General features: G+C 42.9%; 1 protein-coding gene across 6 annotated transcripts in view; it reads left to right on the top strand.

Annotated features, from left to right (window-relative positions):
• Positions 1-17,085, top strand: part of LOC126535933 (TBC domain-containing protein kinase-like protein) — a 75,590-nt gene that overhangs the window by 56,051 nt on the left and 2,454 nt on the right. For 4 of the 6 annotated variants that reach the window (XM_055073333.2, XM_055073337.2, XM_050182793.3 and 1 more), the window contains 10 exons: positions 2,479-2,566; positions 2,644-2,778; positions 13,634-13,696; positions 13,897-14,074; positions 14,138-14,221; positions 14,275-14,360; positions 14,421-14,457; positions 14,524-14,685; positions 15,084-15,196; positions 15,882-16,027. In XM_055073333.2, the coding sequence (XP_054929308.1) occupies positions 2,479-2,566; positions 2,644-2,778; positions 13,634-13,696; positions 13,897-14,074; positions 14,138-14,221; positions 14,275-14,360; positions 14,421-14,457; positions 14,524-14,685; positions 15,084-15,196; positions 15,882-16,027 (1,092 nt within the window). The remainder of the gene's footprint in view (positions 1-2,478; positions 2,567-2,643; positions 2,779-13,633; positions 13,697-13,896; positions 14,075-14,137; positions 14,222-14,274; positions 14,361-14,420; positions 14,458-14,523; positions 14,686-15,083; positions 15,197-15,881; positions 16,028-17,085) is intronic. The other 2 variants (XM_055073334.2, XM_055073336.2) reach the window with 2 other exon arrangements.

The following is a 17,085-nucleotide window of genomic DNA, read 5'->3' as shown; positions in this document are numbered from 1 at the left end:
TCAATAACTGATTGCATAATAGTTCTGAGGAAACCCGCAAGGTGGAGAGAAGAAATTAACAGAGGGAAAATCAGACATCCACCCTTTTGTAGCACTTGCTATAAAGGAAACCTATACGGGTTCCTTGAAAAAAAAAAGCCTCGCAGTTCTGCTTAAGTCAATGCAACATGTGCAGAACCAAGCCTGGGTGATAAGCTATACTTGTATGATGCTGTTTTTTTAAGCAACTCGTTCTTCTATAAATACAGCAACATTGAGCTTAATTTAGATGCTGAGGCAGTGCCCTCAGTGGTGGCTTCCCTTGAATGAGCAAAGCTGCCACTGAGATGCAGCAGGTGTGTCATAGCAGCAAGCCCAGTGCTGGTCCATGGTCTGTGACTGCATTGTTGCTCTCCCCTACCTGTGCGCTCTTTGCATACACGACAGCTCCTGAGGGCTACCAAGGCATGGAAGCATCACTTTGACAAAAAGCACTTGCACTTTCTTTTCACCCAGCAGCAGCAGCTCTCTAGCCAAACCAGATGCTGTGCTGGGCTGAGCTCCATGCTTATCCTTGCCCCATTAGTTCTGTTGCTGCTCGGGTGCACTTGCTTGGCTGCTCACTGCCACCTTGTTGTGGCATCACAGCAGCGGTGAGCTGGGGTTGATTTTTTGTTTTTTCTCCTCTCACTGTCAGAGTGCTGTCAGGGAACATATCACTGTGGTCACAGTATTAACCCCTTAAGTGTTTTATTAATTTGACCAAAAGTGACCTTATTTTGCTTATGTATATGGCTTATTTTCAACCTTCACTCCACCAAAAAAACCCTTTTAATGCTTTTTCAACCAATTTGCTTCATGTTTTAAGCATGAAAACATTTTACCTCTTCACTATGCCACATATGTGTACTTGTCATTGCCACAAATGGTACAGTTATAAACAAGGAAAAATGCATTATTTTACCCTGTTTCAAGATCAGCTGTTCTGCAAAACAAAGTTCTTGACTGAATGAAGTATTTTGTGCAATCTAGCACATCTAAGGCACGTCAGATTCAAGCAGCCACTTTCTTCTGCACGCGTGACTCGTGTGAGCTGTCAGTGGCAGACATTGCCACAAATGGTACAGTTAGAAACAAGGAAAAATGCATTATTTTACCCTGTTTCAAGATCAGCTGTTCTGCAAAACAAAGTTCTTGACTGAATGAAGTATTTTGTGCAATCTAGCACATCTAAGGCACGTCAGATTCAAGCAGCCACTTTCTTCTGCACGCGCGACTCGTGTGAGCTGTCAGTGGCAGACACTATCATTCAAATCTGCCAAAAGGGGCAAAAAGCGAGATTCCAAAAATGCTGACCTTGACTGCTGACAAAATTCTGCCATCTCTGTAGTATAAAACAAAGACTGCAATAAACATGCCTCTCCAGCACTAACGAAATGGTGGCCCTCTACGTTGTAGAACATGGAAGACTGAATCAATGTGCCTTTCAAGGTGCTGAAAAAGTGCTGCCATCTATGTAGTAAAAAAAAAAAAGAGATATAACCGCTGATGTCAAATGCTGCCACTGCAGCTGTCTGTCTGAAAAATGCTTGCAAATGTTAATTTGTGTACGTTATTTGCGTGTATGTTATATATTCTTCACCAATGTTTGAAAATGCCTGCATATGTGATGAATTTTGTATGTGTTTACATGCTTGCATATTTCTATGTATACCCACCCTGCTATGATTCAGATCAGATCGCAGTATCAGATCGCAGTATCTATAAATAATAAGAACTACAAAGTGGATGTGCTTAGTTCATCCAAATCGGTTTGAAAACGAGATTATTGCTGTTGACGAGCTGAGCTCGCCCAAAGGAAAATTACCCTGGATCGTGTCTGAAACACTTTAGGGGTTAATCATGGCCTTGAGCGAGATGATCAGCACTTTTGAGCAGGCGCAGTTAGCCAGGCACTGTGCCCAAAAGACGCTAGCATGCGACCCGAGTTTTTCAGCAATCAGGGTGATGAGGACGCTAATTGCTGTTTCATTCGTGGGTGTCTGCTAAAGGCATGACAATGGCACTCTTATGCATATTAGTTTTGGTTTCCAGAGTAAAGTTGTCCAGAATTCATTATGATGCAGAAAGTAGTTGCGTCAGCTTTTTGGATTTCTGGAACCAGTTATTCTCGGATGATAGGCTTCAAAACGTTGCATTAGGATCAATCATCTTGATTCTGTACCAAGCATGCTGTCTTGGCACAGCGCTAGTGATGCTGTTGCTCATAGACATGTCGACATGTCCAATGCACACAATAAGTGACCGAAGATATTTCTGGCGGCATTTTAGTTCCATGTGGTCTTTGTGCAGCCAGTGGCCTTGTATTTTTATGATTTCACTTATCTTTAAATTCTGTTTATCTTGAAATTTTGTCCAGATTATACAGCTTCGAGTTAATGGGATTTTTCTGTGTTCAAGTTGAGTTGTGTGATTGGAATGTTGCACAATTCCTTTCAGCAGAGAGGATGTTCCAGCCAGCCCCAATTCCAATAGTGACACTGCTGCACTGCCTGTCATCATTCGTGAAAAAGACATTGAATACCAGGCAAGGCTTCTCTTTTTTTTTAAACCAGCTGCACTATGGTGACCTGTTAATAATGTGGCATTTTGTTCAAAATGCAGCTGCAGCGTGTCATCCTGTATAATCGACTGCTGGAGGCATACCCTTATCAGAAACAGCGCATTATCCAGGAAGCCAAGCTAGACATCCCACCGTTGTACAGGGCCCACGTCTGGTCAGCATTGCTCGACGTACAGGTACAGCATAGCATTGGCAGAAAATGTGTTCCTTGGCTTGCTTGGTTAGGCCGAAAAACATCTACTGCAAATAATTTGTCACATTGACTAGAACAGAAAAGTACCTATATTTTTGTATGCTTTCAAGTATTCTGATACTAGTAGATGTGATACTGTTATGCAGCTCAACGCATAAAGCTCAACACAGGAAAGAAAGAACATTCTCAGCAGGCGTTCACAATATGCGGGCAGTAACATTTTTCATAGAATGTACTGTCATTTTATGACGCGCCGTTAAGAAACTCCTCCTGCTGTGCTACACATAAGTGCTTTATGTTTTTTTTATAGCTATCTTATTTTATTAAACTTCTGTAGGATGTCGCCGCTATCATGTAGCAAGATTAAATAACGTGAACCCTTCCTTGCAGTTGAAACCAACTGTATCTTGTTAGCAACTCCCTAAAGGAGCCTGCAGTATGTCCGTGTTTCTGGGTAATTAGTACTGGCTAATTAACTCACTTCTTCATTAATCTTATCAGCATAATATCAATACAAGGTTTGTAAAGCACACTTGAAAAGACGACTCTCAGTTGCTTGCAGCACAGTACTTTTTGCATAGCTGTTTTCCTGCAACTGAAAGAAACCACATGAAATTTTTTACACACACCTGTGTGCCACAGCAGTGCTGCTTCTTGGATTGTAGCGCGAAGTGACACAGGCGGAGTCTAGAAGCAGACGGGACGTCAATAGCGCTCGCCCTGTGTGCTTCTAGTTTCTGTCCGTGTCATTTCGCGCTACAATCCAAGATCAAGATGTAATGACAATATTAATATAAATAAGCTGAATACGTGCAGCCACCACACCGACACTCCAATAGAACCTGTCATAATAAACACCTCAGGCAGTATCCGACACAGTGCGACACGCTTAGGTATTCATATTTCCCATGGGCAATCGAAATCTAGAATGCGTTGCCAAAGGAAATTGTAGAATCAGATTCTGTGAATGGCTTTGTCACAAAATTGGAGCCATATTTTGGTTGCTCATGAAAGTATTTGAGCAAGCTTAAAGATAATGAGTTGGTTGAATGATTGGGCACTAGTGCATGTGTGATTGTATACTGCCTTATGATTTCAAATGTAAATATTGCAATGTGCTGAATAGTGGTGTTTTATTGAGCCCTGATAACTACAAGAATGTTATACGACTAATATCGCAATTGTTTTGAACATCTTTTGTTATTTCTTGATTCATGAGAAACAGAGAAAGTGTCTTGTGTTGAATGCCAATGTTGTTGTATGGCAGTTTTCTTTTCTTTTCTATATTTCTTTCTTTCTTTTGTTCTTCTTTTTCTTGTTTTCCTGTTTTTCCCATGCTCATGTGTATTTTTACAATCCACTTCTTGTTTGGGCCTGTGCAAAGGCTTACAGTATTGTTAAATAATAATAATAACAATGTTACCGTACCAACCCGCCTAACTTTCTATCCTTTTGCAGTGCTGCTCTCAAGTATACTGCCTGTGAACTAATTTTGCCTGCAAAGAGGCAAGGCCAAATGTTATTTAGCACATTCCTTCAAGACTAGCCATTACATTTGTGCTGCTATTTGGGTTTGCCTGATGCAGGAAATCAAGAGCGTGTGCTACAGGTCCTGTTGTCATGAACTATTATCACTATTGTCCGTAAAATATTGTCCTATCACTGTCATAAACTATTGGGTGTGCCTGGTTTAGGCTGAACAAGAGCTTGGATGCTAGCAGGATGTTATTGGCCCCAACAATATAAAATTCCCTGTCAAAATGATGCAATGGCCGCATTATGCACTCGTTATGTATCTTGTTTTGTTCACCGACAGTGTTCCAGAGCAGCAGGGCTGTGTGCATAACGTGCAGCAGGGCTGCAGATTGTGCTATTAAAAAATTTGTGGGATATCTTTTAAACGGGGAGAAAGGAGCTATATGCAGAAGGTAGCTTCTTGCAAACAGTCGAAAGTGGCGTTTTCAAGTATGCTTCATAAACCTTGTATATTTATGTTATGACCATAAAGTGAATAATATTCGTGTTCAGTAATTAATTACGCTCTACAGGGGAAAAAAAAAAGGCTTCGCAGTTGAAGAAAGATTGTCCTGGTCCCTGAGAAGTCCGTATAGGTTTTCTTTGTAGCTTCGCGTTAATCAGTTGGATGACAATTTTTCCCTATCATTCCTGTTTGGTAGCATGCCTCCTTATTACCTGGTGTCCAACTGTTACATCTGCATACGCTGACCGTGAGGGACCACGTGGCACTGTAGCTGAACAGCTGTTGACTGAAAGTATCCCTTGCCAGAGCAGGCATGCTGCTTTTAAGAACTCACTAGCATTCACTGTGTCAAGATGGCACCCGAGGCAGAAGGATGTGCACTGTGCTCCTAGCCCATTTGTGGTAGGCAGCAATTTTTGCCGTGCGCATCTTGCCGGCAGCGTTTTCATTGCAAATGCCTCAGCATACAGACCAAGGAACACATCCTCATGGAATCCGGGACCGGCAAGTGCAAACGTGTTCAGTGTGTGAAGTGGCCTGATCTTTCGTCGACAGAGCTTATTGGCAAGACCGGCTGCACAGACATGCCCCCCGAGGAACCTATGTTTTCCCTCGATCTTCAAGACATGGCTTCCATCAGCGTCTGGTGTTGTTCAGATGATGCAAACAATGGCTAGTCGAATGAATGCGTTGGCCACTGAGGTGTGACAACTTCAAGTGGAAAATGCGCTTTTGTGTGAGGCTGTGAGTAGCCCGAGTGCATCTGTTCAGGTGCGAACCACTTACCAAGATGAGCACTTGCTCTCCTACTCTTTGGAATGTCGCAACTATGCATCTTCTTTGGTGACAAACCTCGATGCCACGAATTCTGCCACCCCACCGAAGGCTCCTGCTTAGCACCATCGTGCTCTTTTCCAATGCTCATTTAAAGCGGTGAGCCAGGCATCACGGCCTCAAGCGACGTTTGGCACAGCTAAGCAGTCTATGCTTAAAGTAGCGTCCAAACTACAGGTGAAGAAAGGCCTATTTGTTTCTCGCCTCAACCCCACTATGACAGCATTGGTCATACAGAAACTTTCGGTGGATATAGCGGGTGACAAAGTGATTACGTGTACAAGACTGGAAACAAGGTATGAAACGTATCGTTCCTTCCATATCTCTCTGGATGAGCATTTTTTAGAGCATTTGTTGGGAAACAAACCTGAAGTGTGGCCTGATGGTTACCTATTTCATCCCTTGTATGGAAGCCTGTGGTCCTCGCGACACTTTGGGGATTCTAACAGTGCTCCAACCTCGTCCGAAAATGGCACAGGAAGTTGTGCAGTTATACATCAATATAACAACCTACAATATAAGGGAATCCTCGATTTAATGAGGTACTCAGCTTTTTGTCACCTCTAGTACATAAAAATTAGAACCTCAATATAGCGAAGTGTGTTTGTATGCGATTTTAATATAACGAAATTTCGCTCCGCGGCAATGAAATGCCGAGACAATAAATCGAAACTCCCGCGCACGCAGATGGTCAAATTATTGAATTACAAGCTGCTGCTTGCAAACGCACCTCTCAAATTGCACCCGGCGTGACAGGAGCGACCGCTTAAGTGAAGCCACATCATGTTCCATGTTCCGTATAAAGTCCAAGTGCGATAAGATCCTATCACGCCCGCGCACTTTGTGCTTTAGGTGCCAGCGAAGCTGTGCGAGGGGAAGAAAGATGGTTGCTTCACGCACGAGTGCCGCCTCCCCGTGCGAGCAAAGGGGAGAGGTAAGTTGGTGGTTACGCGATTTCTGGCGCGTGTCTCGGCCGTGGCTGAGCACATAAGCAGCCGCGCACCCTGCTTTAGAGGTAATCTGCCGAGATGGCGTGCCATCATGTAAGCTGTATTCCTGCACGTTTAGTATTGAAGGTTGCGTAGTCTCGAGTTTCGGTGACCTGTTGGTGCGAGAGGCAGAGAAAGCATTCGCTCCCCTGTGCTTTTTATGATAGCGTCGTCCCAGTGTGGGCGACGCTGTCAGCCGCAGGGGCGTAGTGCACGCGAAAGCGTGGCTGGCTTCGCTTAATTCGTACCGCCTATGTGAAGATAATGTCGACGTGGCATGAAACCGTATCATTCGTCGCCGACTCCCAAATTCATCAAAGTGAATTGTTTTCTCATTCAAATTTGCTTTTTTTCGATTGCCCGATAATTCGGAATGTAAGAAAAATCGATTGGCGACTACTTATTTGCATAAAAGTTGGAATTTCAGTAACAATGAAATTTTGGTTTAGCTAAGCAAATTGTCGATTTTACCAACTTTTTTATATCGAGGTTTAACTGTATTATCAAAACAAGAGAGGCCTTCGAACTGAAAGTGAGGTGTTCTTCACGAATGCATACCAGTGTGAAGCATGATACTATATGCCTGATGGAAGTGTGGCTAAACTCGTAGTGTACAAGTGCCTCTTATTTCTCAGATGAGTATGCTGTTTTCAGAGCCAAGAGAATTTATTCTGACCAGGTTAAACATGGTGGCGGAGTTCTGATATCGTGCTGTTCTGTATTAGCTGCACTTAGAAGGCAAGACCTGGAGATGTATGATGAATGTTTGTGGTTGGAAATTCAAACACATGACAAACTTAAATGATATTGCGCGACAAAAAAACGACATGGACGTGAGAGAAGACGACACACCAAGCGCAAGCTTTCAACTAAGTTTATTGTGCCGTTGCGTCGATTTTATACATGGCACGCAGCGTAGATCGCGCATGCGCTTACAAGGAAATGAAGTGCGAATTCATGTAACATAGTTACGAGTCATGTGATGCCGCGTCCAAGAAACCGAATTCTTTTTCTGCGAGAGCCAGAGACGAGAAGCTTGGACGCGGCATCACATGACTCTTAACCATGTTACATGAATTCGCACTTCATTTCCTTGTAAGCACATGCGCGATCTACGCTGCCTGCCATGTATAAAATCGACGCAGTGGCACAATAAACTTAGTTGAAAGTTTGCGCTTGGTGTGTCGTCTTCTCTCACGTCCGTGTCGTTTTTTTGTCGTGCAATATCATTTAAGTAATGAATTACCAACTTGCCCGGAATGCTGCTCACATGACAAACCACACCATCTTGTAGGCTGTTATTACTTTCTGCCTAATTCCGATTGTAACATTTTCACGAATAATCTTTTGGATATTGGGGATAAAATTGATTTTTCAATGTACAAAGTTCACATTTACGGGTACCTTAATCTTCCTGAAGTCAAATGGGCACCTGGTTTGGTCAACAGTGACTGCACAGCCGTATGAGAAACAGCCGGATGTCTCATTGAGTTTATTAACTTTCATGGGTTACGTCAATATAACCCGATGAACTGCACTGGTAATATTTTAAATCTAAGTATATCTAACACGCCTAATTTTGAGGTTCGAGTAGTGTGTGATCCTCTTGTTCTTGTAGATAAGTTTCATTGTCCATTTACTCTGTGATTCATTTTGTCTTTTCGTCCAATGCATGGACTCAAACTAGAAAAATTTAAATATGCTTACAGCGGTTACCTCGGGCTGTACACTGAACTTCACAACTATTATTGGTCTCGATTCTTTCAGACTGGGAATGTTGACTCATGCATTGAGCTACTAACATCAGTTGTACAAGGATTAATGAAAAAAATATATACATGCGATGTCATCCGAAGATGTCAAGATTCCCTTACTGGTTTTCTTGCGATTTGAAACACTACTTGAAGATAAAACAGCGGTATCACAAATTGTACATAACATCTGAAAGTGAATATGGATACTAAAGATATTCGTTATGTAGACAAATTGTGAAAAAACTTATTGTACGCGATGAAGCTGAATACCATAAACTTCTTGAAGAGAACTTCAAGAAAGAACCGAACTCCTTTTGGGATTTTGTGCGGAAGCAAGGTAAAGGTAGGGTCAACGTTTCTGTGCTGAAGATGCACGACAGTATTTGTTTCAAACCACAAGATATATGCCAAGCTTTCACTCACCACTTCAGTTCTTGCTTTGTGCACCCTGAAAGCACAACCCCTGTCATCACCTTTGACAACAGCACTGACTGCTTAGTATATGAAAGTGTCGATGAACATGAGGTTTTATTGGCGATTCAGAAGCTTAAGTCAAAACTTTCAACCGGTGTTGATGAAATTCCCAGCTTCATAATCAAAGGAGGTGCTGACATTTTTAGTCCTGCTTTGACGTATTTGTTTAACTTATCTTTGCACACTGGTGTTTTTCCATGCCTTTGGAAGCTGTCAGTAGTCATTCCTGCATTTAAATCTCGCAATGCTTGTGATCTGAATAACTTTGGACCAGCGTCACTTATTTGTTGTTTTGCAAAAGTTTTTGAAATGGTAATGTATGAACGCATGAGTTCATATTTCAAACAAAAGATCTAGTCTTTGCGACACGTTTCTTTAAAAGGAAGATCCATTGAATCAAATTTATGCCTCTTTCTTGGATACAGTGCGCCTCATGTGTTTAATCATGGTCAGGTAGAAACAATCTACTTTGACATGAAAAAGGTTTCGACACGGTTTCACTTAAGGTACCTCTAATGAAGATTGAAAAATAGGGACTTTGCCCCATGCACTACAAATGGCTCAAAAGCTACCTTGGCAGCCTCTGAAACCTTGTCAGATTTTCTGGCCCTGTGTCCGACAAATTTGTATCATCATCGGGAGTGCCTTGAGGTTCTAACCTAGGGCCATTGTTGTTTCTACATGTTATGAACGCAAAGGTGTTGTTCTTTACAGATGATCTAAAATTATTCTGTAAGACTGAGAATTTAGAAGACTGCCGCGGTTTGCAAGCTGACATTGGCAACATCGAGAAATGGTGCTTGATGAATAGGCTTAAAGGGACTCAAACGATTTTGACAATTTTGTACAAATGTACTGAGTCATTAGACTAGGTCCTTCCGATCATTAATTTATGCATCTAAGTGCTCCGCGTAAAGCGTGTAATTTATTATAAGGTTTTAAATATGTACATCGCTACCGATCGCAACACACTGCTTGGCTGAATTTTCAGCCGCCCCCACCCATTTGAAGTACATTGCCCTAATGACGTCAGTAGGGCGAGCTATTCGATTGGCTGTTCAGGGGTATCTTCGATAATTTTTCCACCTTAATGGTGAACAAATGTTTGTGATAGTTGGAATGTTAGCTAATTTGTTTCTATAAAAAGAAAGTAACAGAAAGAGAATACACAAGAACAATTTCTCAGTACACTTAAGCACTCCCGGCACACAGCAAATGTCATCTGCTTGTATTACAAAGTGCTCTGTCTTGACGAGAGCTCAGCGGTCAGTGTCGGTCTGTCTTTTCATAAGCACCATGAATCAATCGCCTTTGTTGCGTTGTGGGCTGCAAACATAGCGACTGGCAGTATGTCAAGCTGCGACACTGTGTCCCTCTGCAAGGCAGCAGATGAGTAGAGTGGCTGCAGTGCATCGGACTTTCAGTATCCGAGCCAGGATTTGTGTGTTCGCGGCCACCACTTTACACCGCATATCATATTGACCGCAAATAAAGATGGAGACAGAGGAAGAGAACACAAAAACAACACGGGCGTTTACCTTCAACTGGTTTATTTACGGCAACCCGTGGGCACATATAGGCAAATAGAATATGTGCAGAATGCAGCAAACAAGAACACTCATCAGCCTAGCGAGGCAACCAGTTATAAAAAAATATATTTCCGATTGAAACAACCTAATGGAAGTGTCACTAACACAGTCTTGGCCTTTCTTCTTTATGTGATATGCCTCCATCAGTTCGTATGCAGTCTGGTCCTGGCTTCTCCCCAGAATCTTTATCTCCTTAAAAGTGGTGCACAGGGGCAGGCATTGCAGTGTGCAGGCAAGTGCACCAATTCATTTTTCATTAACTTTTGTTCATGTTCTCTGGCTCGATCATTCAGGCACCGTCCTGTCTGCCCTATGTAGGACTTGCCACGCACCAGGGGATTTCGTACACAACTCCTACATTGCATTTTTCACACGGCTTGGTATAGTTTTTGCCACAGCCTTGCCTTCCTTTAGGAACACGGGAGGTGCGAGGGCAGAGCCGCGCCAGCTGAAACATTTTAAAAGTTTTTAGATATATGGATAATTTTTTTCATTGTTTTTACTGGGCAAGGAAGTTTAACTTCTGTGACCGCATTCTAGCCATTTTTAAACAACTCAATAAAGGGCTTTCTTTTACTCACAGACTTCCACATGACAGTTCCTTAAAAATGCCCCCCCTTCCCCCCCCCCCCCAGACACCTGATCAAGCGCTTTGTCTATGGTAGCTAAAGAAATGTTACACAAAAGCGACGCAATGCATGAGCCAATGCAGATTCCACGTTTCTGCAGAAACAAGTGTTCGTCAAAACTGATAAAAGTGGTATTGAAACAGGTTTCTAAAAGCGTTTAAAAAATCTTCTACTGAGATACCAGCTACGTTCTGGAAGAGAATAGTGCCATTTTCTTCAATACACATCTTCACAGCAACAAACAGATCTTTATTGAGGAATGGAGTAGAAAAGCTCTACATCAACTGAAAAAGCTGGATTTATGACCTGGTTAGCCCTTAGAAAATCAACAACCTTGTCAGAGCTTTTTGTAACAAAGGGGTCGGATATAACAAGCGTCTTCAAACTCTTTAAAATGAAGCGGCTAACTTGAACCTGCCACGTTCCACACTCGTTAACTATTGTCCTGAATGGAATGCCGGGCTTATGTGTCTTCGCAATAAAGAAAACACAGCGCAGCGCTCGAAGCACTACTGATGTCCCTAGCTAGTCTATCGAGATTAAGAGACTTGCACATTCTTACAACCCTGCTTTTTACTCTGGTTTCAGAGTTCCTAATATTTAAATTCTTCTTCAGTGCCTCAGAGGCTTTAGCACCAAACATGCCCTTCAGGAGCACAACAAATCCCCCCCCCTTTGTCTGCCTCTAAAAGTACAAGCTTGTCTTTACAAAGCGTCAAAGTCCTATGTTAGTGGATACTGTTCGATTGGAAGCCGGTTTTGAGACACTCCTGCTAAGACGGCCAACACCTTCCAACAGGCACCTGTCATGGTGATCCTGCTTCACCACCTGCCTGTTCAGAGCAGCGAGTTCATGGGCAGGAACTTGATGCTCAACGCTGTACTTCGGTCCATTAGCAAGCAGGGCGGTCACGTCTTCTGGGATGCTTGCGTTGCCAAGCACAAGCGGCTTATTTCCTTGTCCCTGACTTGTCCTCATACCATACTTTACACCGGAGGATTACTACCACAATAGCGTTCCGAGAGTCCAGTATTCGGGTAAACGCAAGCGAGGGGACAGGGCTTGGCCTCTTGACCGTACCGTTTCATGGGATGAGCAGAAGCGCAAACGTGTGTAATCTGCACGGTGCAGCCACCTGGTGGCACGGTCCTCAACCAAACACAGTAGCAGTAACGAAGTGTATAATTCTTTGCTGCTGGTTTAAATTTTTTGCAGGAGCGCAATCGTTAACATGCTGCTTTTGTAAATGTTTAAAGTGTTTTACACTTAGTTAGAGCAGTATTAGCTCCTTGTTTGGCTGGTTAAGCTCTGCGCCAACAGGTGGCTGGACCGATCAGGCCGTTCATGTACGTCTACGCTAAAGTTGCTTCATCAGCTTGAGTTTGTGTCTACACCAGTCCGTTGAAACGCCCAGCTCACCTGTGGTTACCGGAATACCAGACACATTCGGTGCTGTGACGGAATGCTCGGAACGCACGCTGCTTCGATAACTCTCGCTTGGGGTTGACTGCCGAGCAGCTGCCGGAGAGGTTGTAGAGGCTTCACACACTCGCACTTAGAGAACCAGAAGTAGAAGCACGACATGGCATTATGACGCAGAGCCAGTGAAGGCGGAGCTTAGCTCCGATCACTCAGCGAAAATGCATGACTATGGAGAAGGGTAACTTGTAATCGTCCGTAGCTCTCTTAATATGAGACGCTTCACACAAATTGTGGTGTGAATGATTAACTTTAGCTGTACCCTACGTGTCTACAAAATTTGTCCACACCGTTTCAGCGGCCCTTTAAATTGAACATTAAGAAAACTGATGTTTTGTTTCCTACTAGAAAACACAACAGTTAAATTTAATTATACTCTTCCTGGCGGAAAAATATCGCATGCTGCCCATGTGCAAGACCTTGGTGTTGTTGACTCAAAGCTCGATTTCCAGTTGCATGCATTTTCTATTGTTTTGCGTGCATCGAGGCATATTGGTATTATTTCTAGGTTAACAAAATATCATCAATACAAATGTCTGTGCACTCTTTACTGTGCTCTCGTGACACCATGCCTTGAGCTCGCATCAGTAGCCTGAAATGACGTCTCCGTTAGCTATTCCAGTCGAATCGAAAATGTTCAGCATAAGTTTGTACGCATACTGCATGATAGATATATTGGTCGCCATCGTTTTTGTAACTATGATTCTCTCTTAGCAGACCTTAGTATGTCTACATGACAGGCGACTTGTGTGCGACATGCAGTTCCTTCGTAAAATTGTGCGTGGCCCCATTGATTGTGACCAGTTATTGACGTTACTGCAATTTCGTGTGCCTCATGCAAAAGTGGCCAAATGTCAATACATTTTATCCTTAGATGCATGCCATTTTTCCCGTGACTTGTTTGCAGATCACCTATAATTCATCCTTTCATAGCACAGACATATGTGCCTAAACTGCTGTTTTTTATCGCTCTTTTTAGATTGTCTATATTGTCTTTGCAATTTTCTTTTCTCTGTAATGTGTCTGTATCTGATCTAGTGTGAGCTTGTTTAGGCCAGTGGCTGTTGAGGTGCACTCAAGATAAAATATCCATCTATACTGTGTGCAGGGTGCACTTATGCGAGAGTATGAAGCCATTGACAAGGAAACTACCACCCCAACTGACAGGCAGGTGTGTTTCACTTAATGATCATGCTATCAATAACATCTTTTTCATTACCTTGGTTAAAGAAGAGTCCTCTCACTGTAAGAATGTAATGCATGTATTAAAAAAGCACTAGCATTCTTTTTATGTATGGTTTTTGTGGCCCACCAACATGCAGCCATGAAGTTTCGTGTGGGATGCTCCATCTCTCTTTGCAATTCTTCCAGATCGAAGTTGACATTCCTAGATGTCATCAATACGACGAGCTGTTGTCATCACCTACTGCTCATGCAAAGTTCAAGCGCCTCCTGAAAGCTTGGGTTGTCAGCCACCCTCACTATGTTTATTGGCAGGGTTTAGATTCCTTGTGTGCACCATTCCTATACCTGCACTTCAATGATGAAGGTGATTATACTTTAACATGGCAAATACTGTGTGAGCCAGGCTAAGTACCTCTTCTTTGTGCAGCTTCTGCATATGCATGCCTGTCCACATTCATCTCAAGGTACCTCTACGACTTCTTTCTTCAAGATAACTCCCAAGTCATCAAAGGTAAGAAAGTAGGTTTTCTTCAGAGCCCTTAACAGCAGATGTGCTTTCTTCAGAATACCTGGCCGTATTTTCTCATTTGGTTGCTTTCCACGACCCGGAGCTGACAAACCACTTGGACAGTATTGGATTTCTCCCAGAGGTGGGCCCTTTCTTAGTCTCCTGAAGTATTTTTACAGTTTCTTTTTTCTTTCTGTGACAGCTTTACTCTATTCCATGGTTCTTGACAATGTACACACGTAAGTTTGCCTCTGTTAATGTTTGACAATGCCAAATGAATGGTGGTATTGTTCATTTTTAAACAGATGTGTTTCCCTTGCACAAGATATTTCACCTCTGGGACACACTTCTGCTTGGCAGAGACAGCTTTCCACTCTGTGTTGGTGTGGCCATTCTACAACAGCTTCGCACAGATCTGCTATCATTTGGCTTCAATGAGTGCATTTTGCTGTTCTCAGACATGCCTGGTGAGTAAACAAGTGGCTTTGGATACCTAGGCACGCAGAACATGATTAGCCCTCATGTTCACCAATTGCAAATGTGCGCACAAGCTGGGAGAATGACAACTATGTTCCGATTACGAGGCATACCATATAGTTGGGGCACTACTGATCAATTTTGACCACGTTTCGTGTTTACCTAGCTCATGTTACTGATAGTTATCTCTCAAAATTTGATCAGGTCAATGACCGCGACCTCGTTGCTCCATCCACTTGCAATGTGTGTAGGCCCCTTGCCCTTCAGCATATTCCCCAGCCAACTGCAAAGTGTCTGTAATGGAGTGTACCAATGAGGCCCCCACCCGGGGGTGTGTGTTGTCCATGTCTGGAACTTTTGCTGCTGTTTGTTTTGCCTCTTCCCACAGAGATAGATATACAGCGGTGTGTCCAAGATTCCATTCGCATCTTCTGCAGTACACCGCAGAGCTCCACATTCAGAGCTCATGCAAGACCTGGCAGCCAGCCCCAGGATCCACTTGTAAGCAGTCTCAGTCACTCCTTTGTGCTTATTTACACTTATTATGGAGGTTTAAAAGTAGGGGTATACTATTGGCCAGGCATACAAAGGATAATTTAGGAGTACTACTCCCACACCATGTGTATGAAAGCCAAAGTTTGTGCCGCTTCCATTCATACCACCAGATTTCAAGGAAAATTGGGCACAACAGGTTGGTTCTAGATATAATCTGCCAGTAATTAAGCAGATTCTTTAAAACCAATAATCATACCAGTTGATGCAATCCACTTTTATAAATGCACATTAATGCTGAAAAACAGTCAATTCCTCCGCGCATCATAGCTAGAACTGGCTGCTATGCCAATAAAACCAAAATTTACTTACTCAATTCCTTTTATCTCTTTGTTAAAAGGAGAGCTTGTGCACTCCGCTGCTTGCCATGAAAATCCTGCAAATGTGGCAAGCTTTGCTCGAACAGTCCAGGTAAATGGCGTACCATATGGGCATAAAAGTGTGTTAGGCCCACACAACTAATACAAGCAAAAATCCTTTCACAGCTTTAAACAGTATACAGTTACGGGCTTATATGCACTCGAGCAGAAATTTAGCTGAATGCTTGTTCTGTTTGGCATCCTGTGTTCTACGTCATCAGTATGCAGCCTGGATGTTTGTGACATATGCCAACTGATTGAGCCTTGTCCTGCAGGGCATGTCGCCAGTGCCTTTGGAAGAGCTCAAGGCAGAACTCTGTCCACGAATCTCTCCTAGGGATCTGCTGGATCTGCTCGAAATGTCTCGCAGAGACAGCTCCAAGCTGCGTCTTCTTGTTATCGATGTGCGTCCACCTGACGAGTATCCTTTGAGCATGAAGTGCTGAGCTGACATGTTCATTTGCTGTGTAGCAATCTAGTCAAAAACACCCTCTGGTATTACTTTCATAATGTAAATTTTGCAACACAGATGCAAGGACAAGACTACCGTTGCACAAAGGCAATCAGATTTATAACTTCTGCAGTCCTCTAATGAAACCATGCCATTGAATATGCTTGATGATCGCATTAAAATGATGCAACTTGTTTCAGGAGTGGCTACAAATGACAGTGGGCAGTAGTAAGCAAACTTGACGTACTGCAGCAGAACAGAAAAGTAGGTGATCTTGACAGGTTCAGCACACACACGAGAATATGGATAGAAGTGCTTACTTGCAGCTCTTTTTGTTTAAAGGAAATTGCAAAGAAATCAGCAAGGGTAAAAGCAGACAAATTCAGGCTGGTACTTGCAAACAAATTGAAGCCTTAGAACAAAGAGATGAAGATGACATAGAGGTTATGAATGAAATCGTAACTAGGCTGGCTTCAGAGGCAGCAATTGAAGTGAGAAGCAAGGCACCAAGGCAACCAGTAGGCAAGCTTTCCCAAGTAACGACAAAGCGTGAAAGTGTCCAACTCAGGAGATAAGACAGAATTTGCGGAACTTGTTCAAAACTGAACAAGGCCAAAATAAAGGATATCCGAAATCAGTGACAAGGAAACAAACCAAGATGTATGCACTGAAAGATAAGCAGGGTTTTATCATCAGCAGCAGAAGAATTCTATACTGACCTGTACAGTACCCAGAGGAGTCGGGATACATCCATATACTCCCAGTATTATATAAAATATTCACAAAGATAATTTGCAGTAGTATAAAGGCAATACTTGACTTTAGCCAACCAAGGGAACAGGCTGGCTTCAGGAAGAGATACTCTGCAATGGATGACATCCATGTCAATATCTTGAAATATATATACAGATTTCGTAGCTACCTTAATTCTGCACAAGTAGGAAGATACCTATAAAGAGAGGAGTCAGACAAGGAGACACACTCTCCAATGCTGGTCACTGCGTCCTTGGAAGTATTCAAGCTATAAA

This window comes from Dermacentor andersoni, chromosome 4, assembly GCF_023375885.2.
Source record: "Dermacentor andersoni chromosome 4, qqDerAnde1_hic_scaffold, whole genome shotgun sequence".
Classification (NCBI taxonomy): domain Eukaryota; kingdom Metazoa; phylum Arthropoda; class Arachnida; order Ixodida; family Ixodidae; genus Dermacentor; species Dermacentor andersoni.
This window is presented reverse-complemented; position numbering and strand designations above follow the sequence as displayed.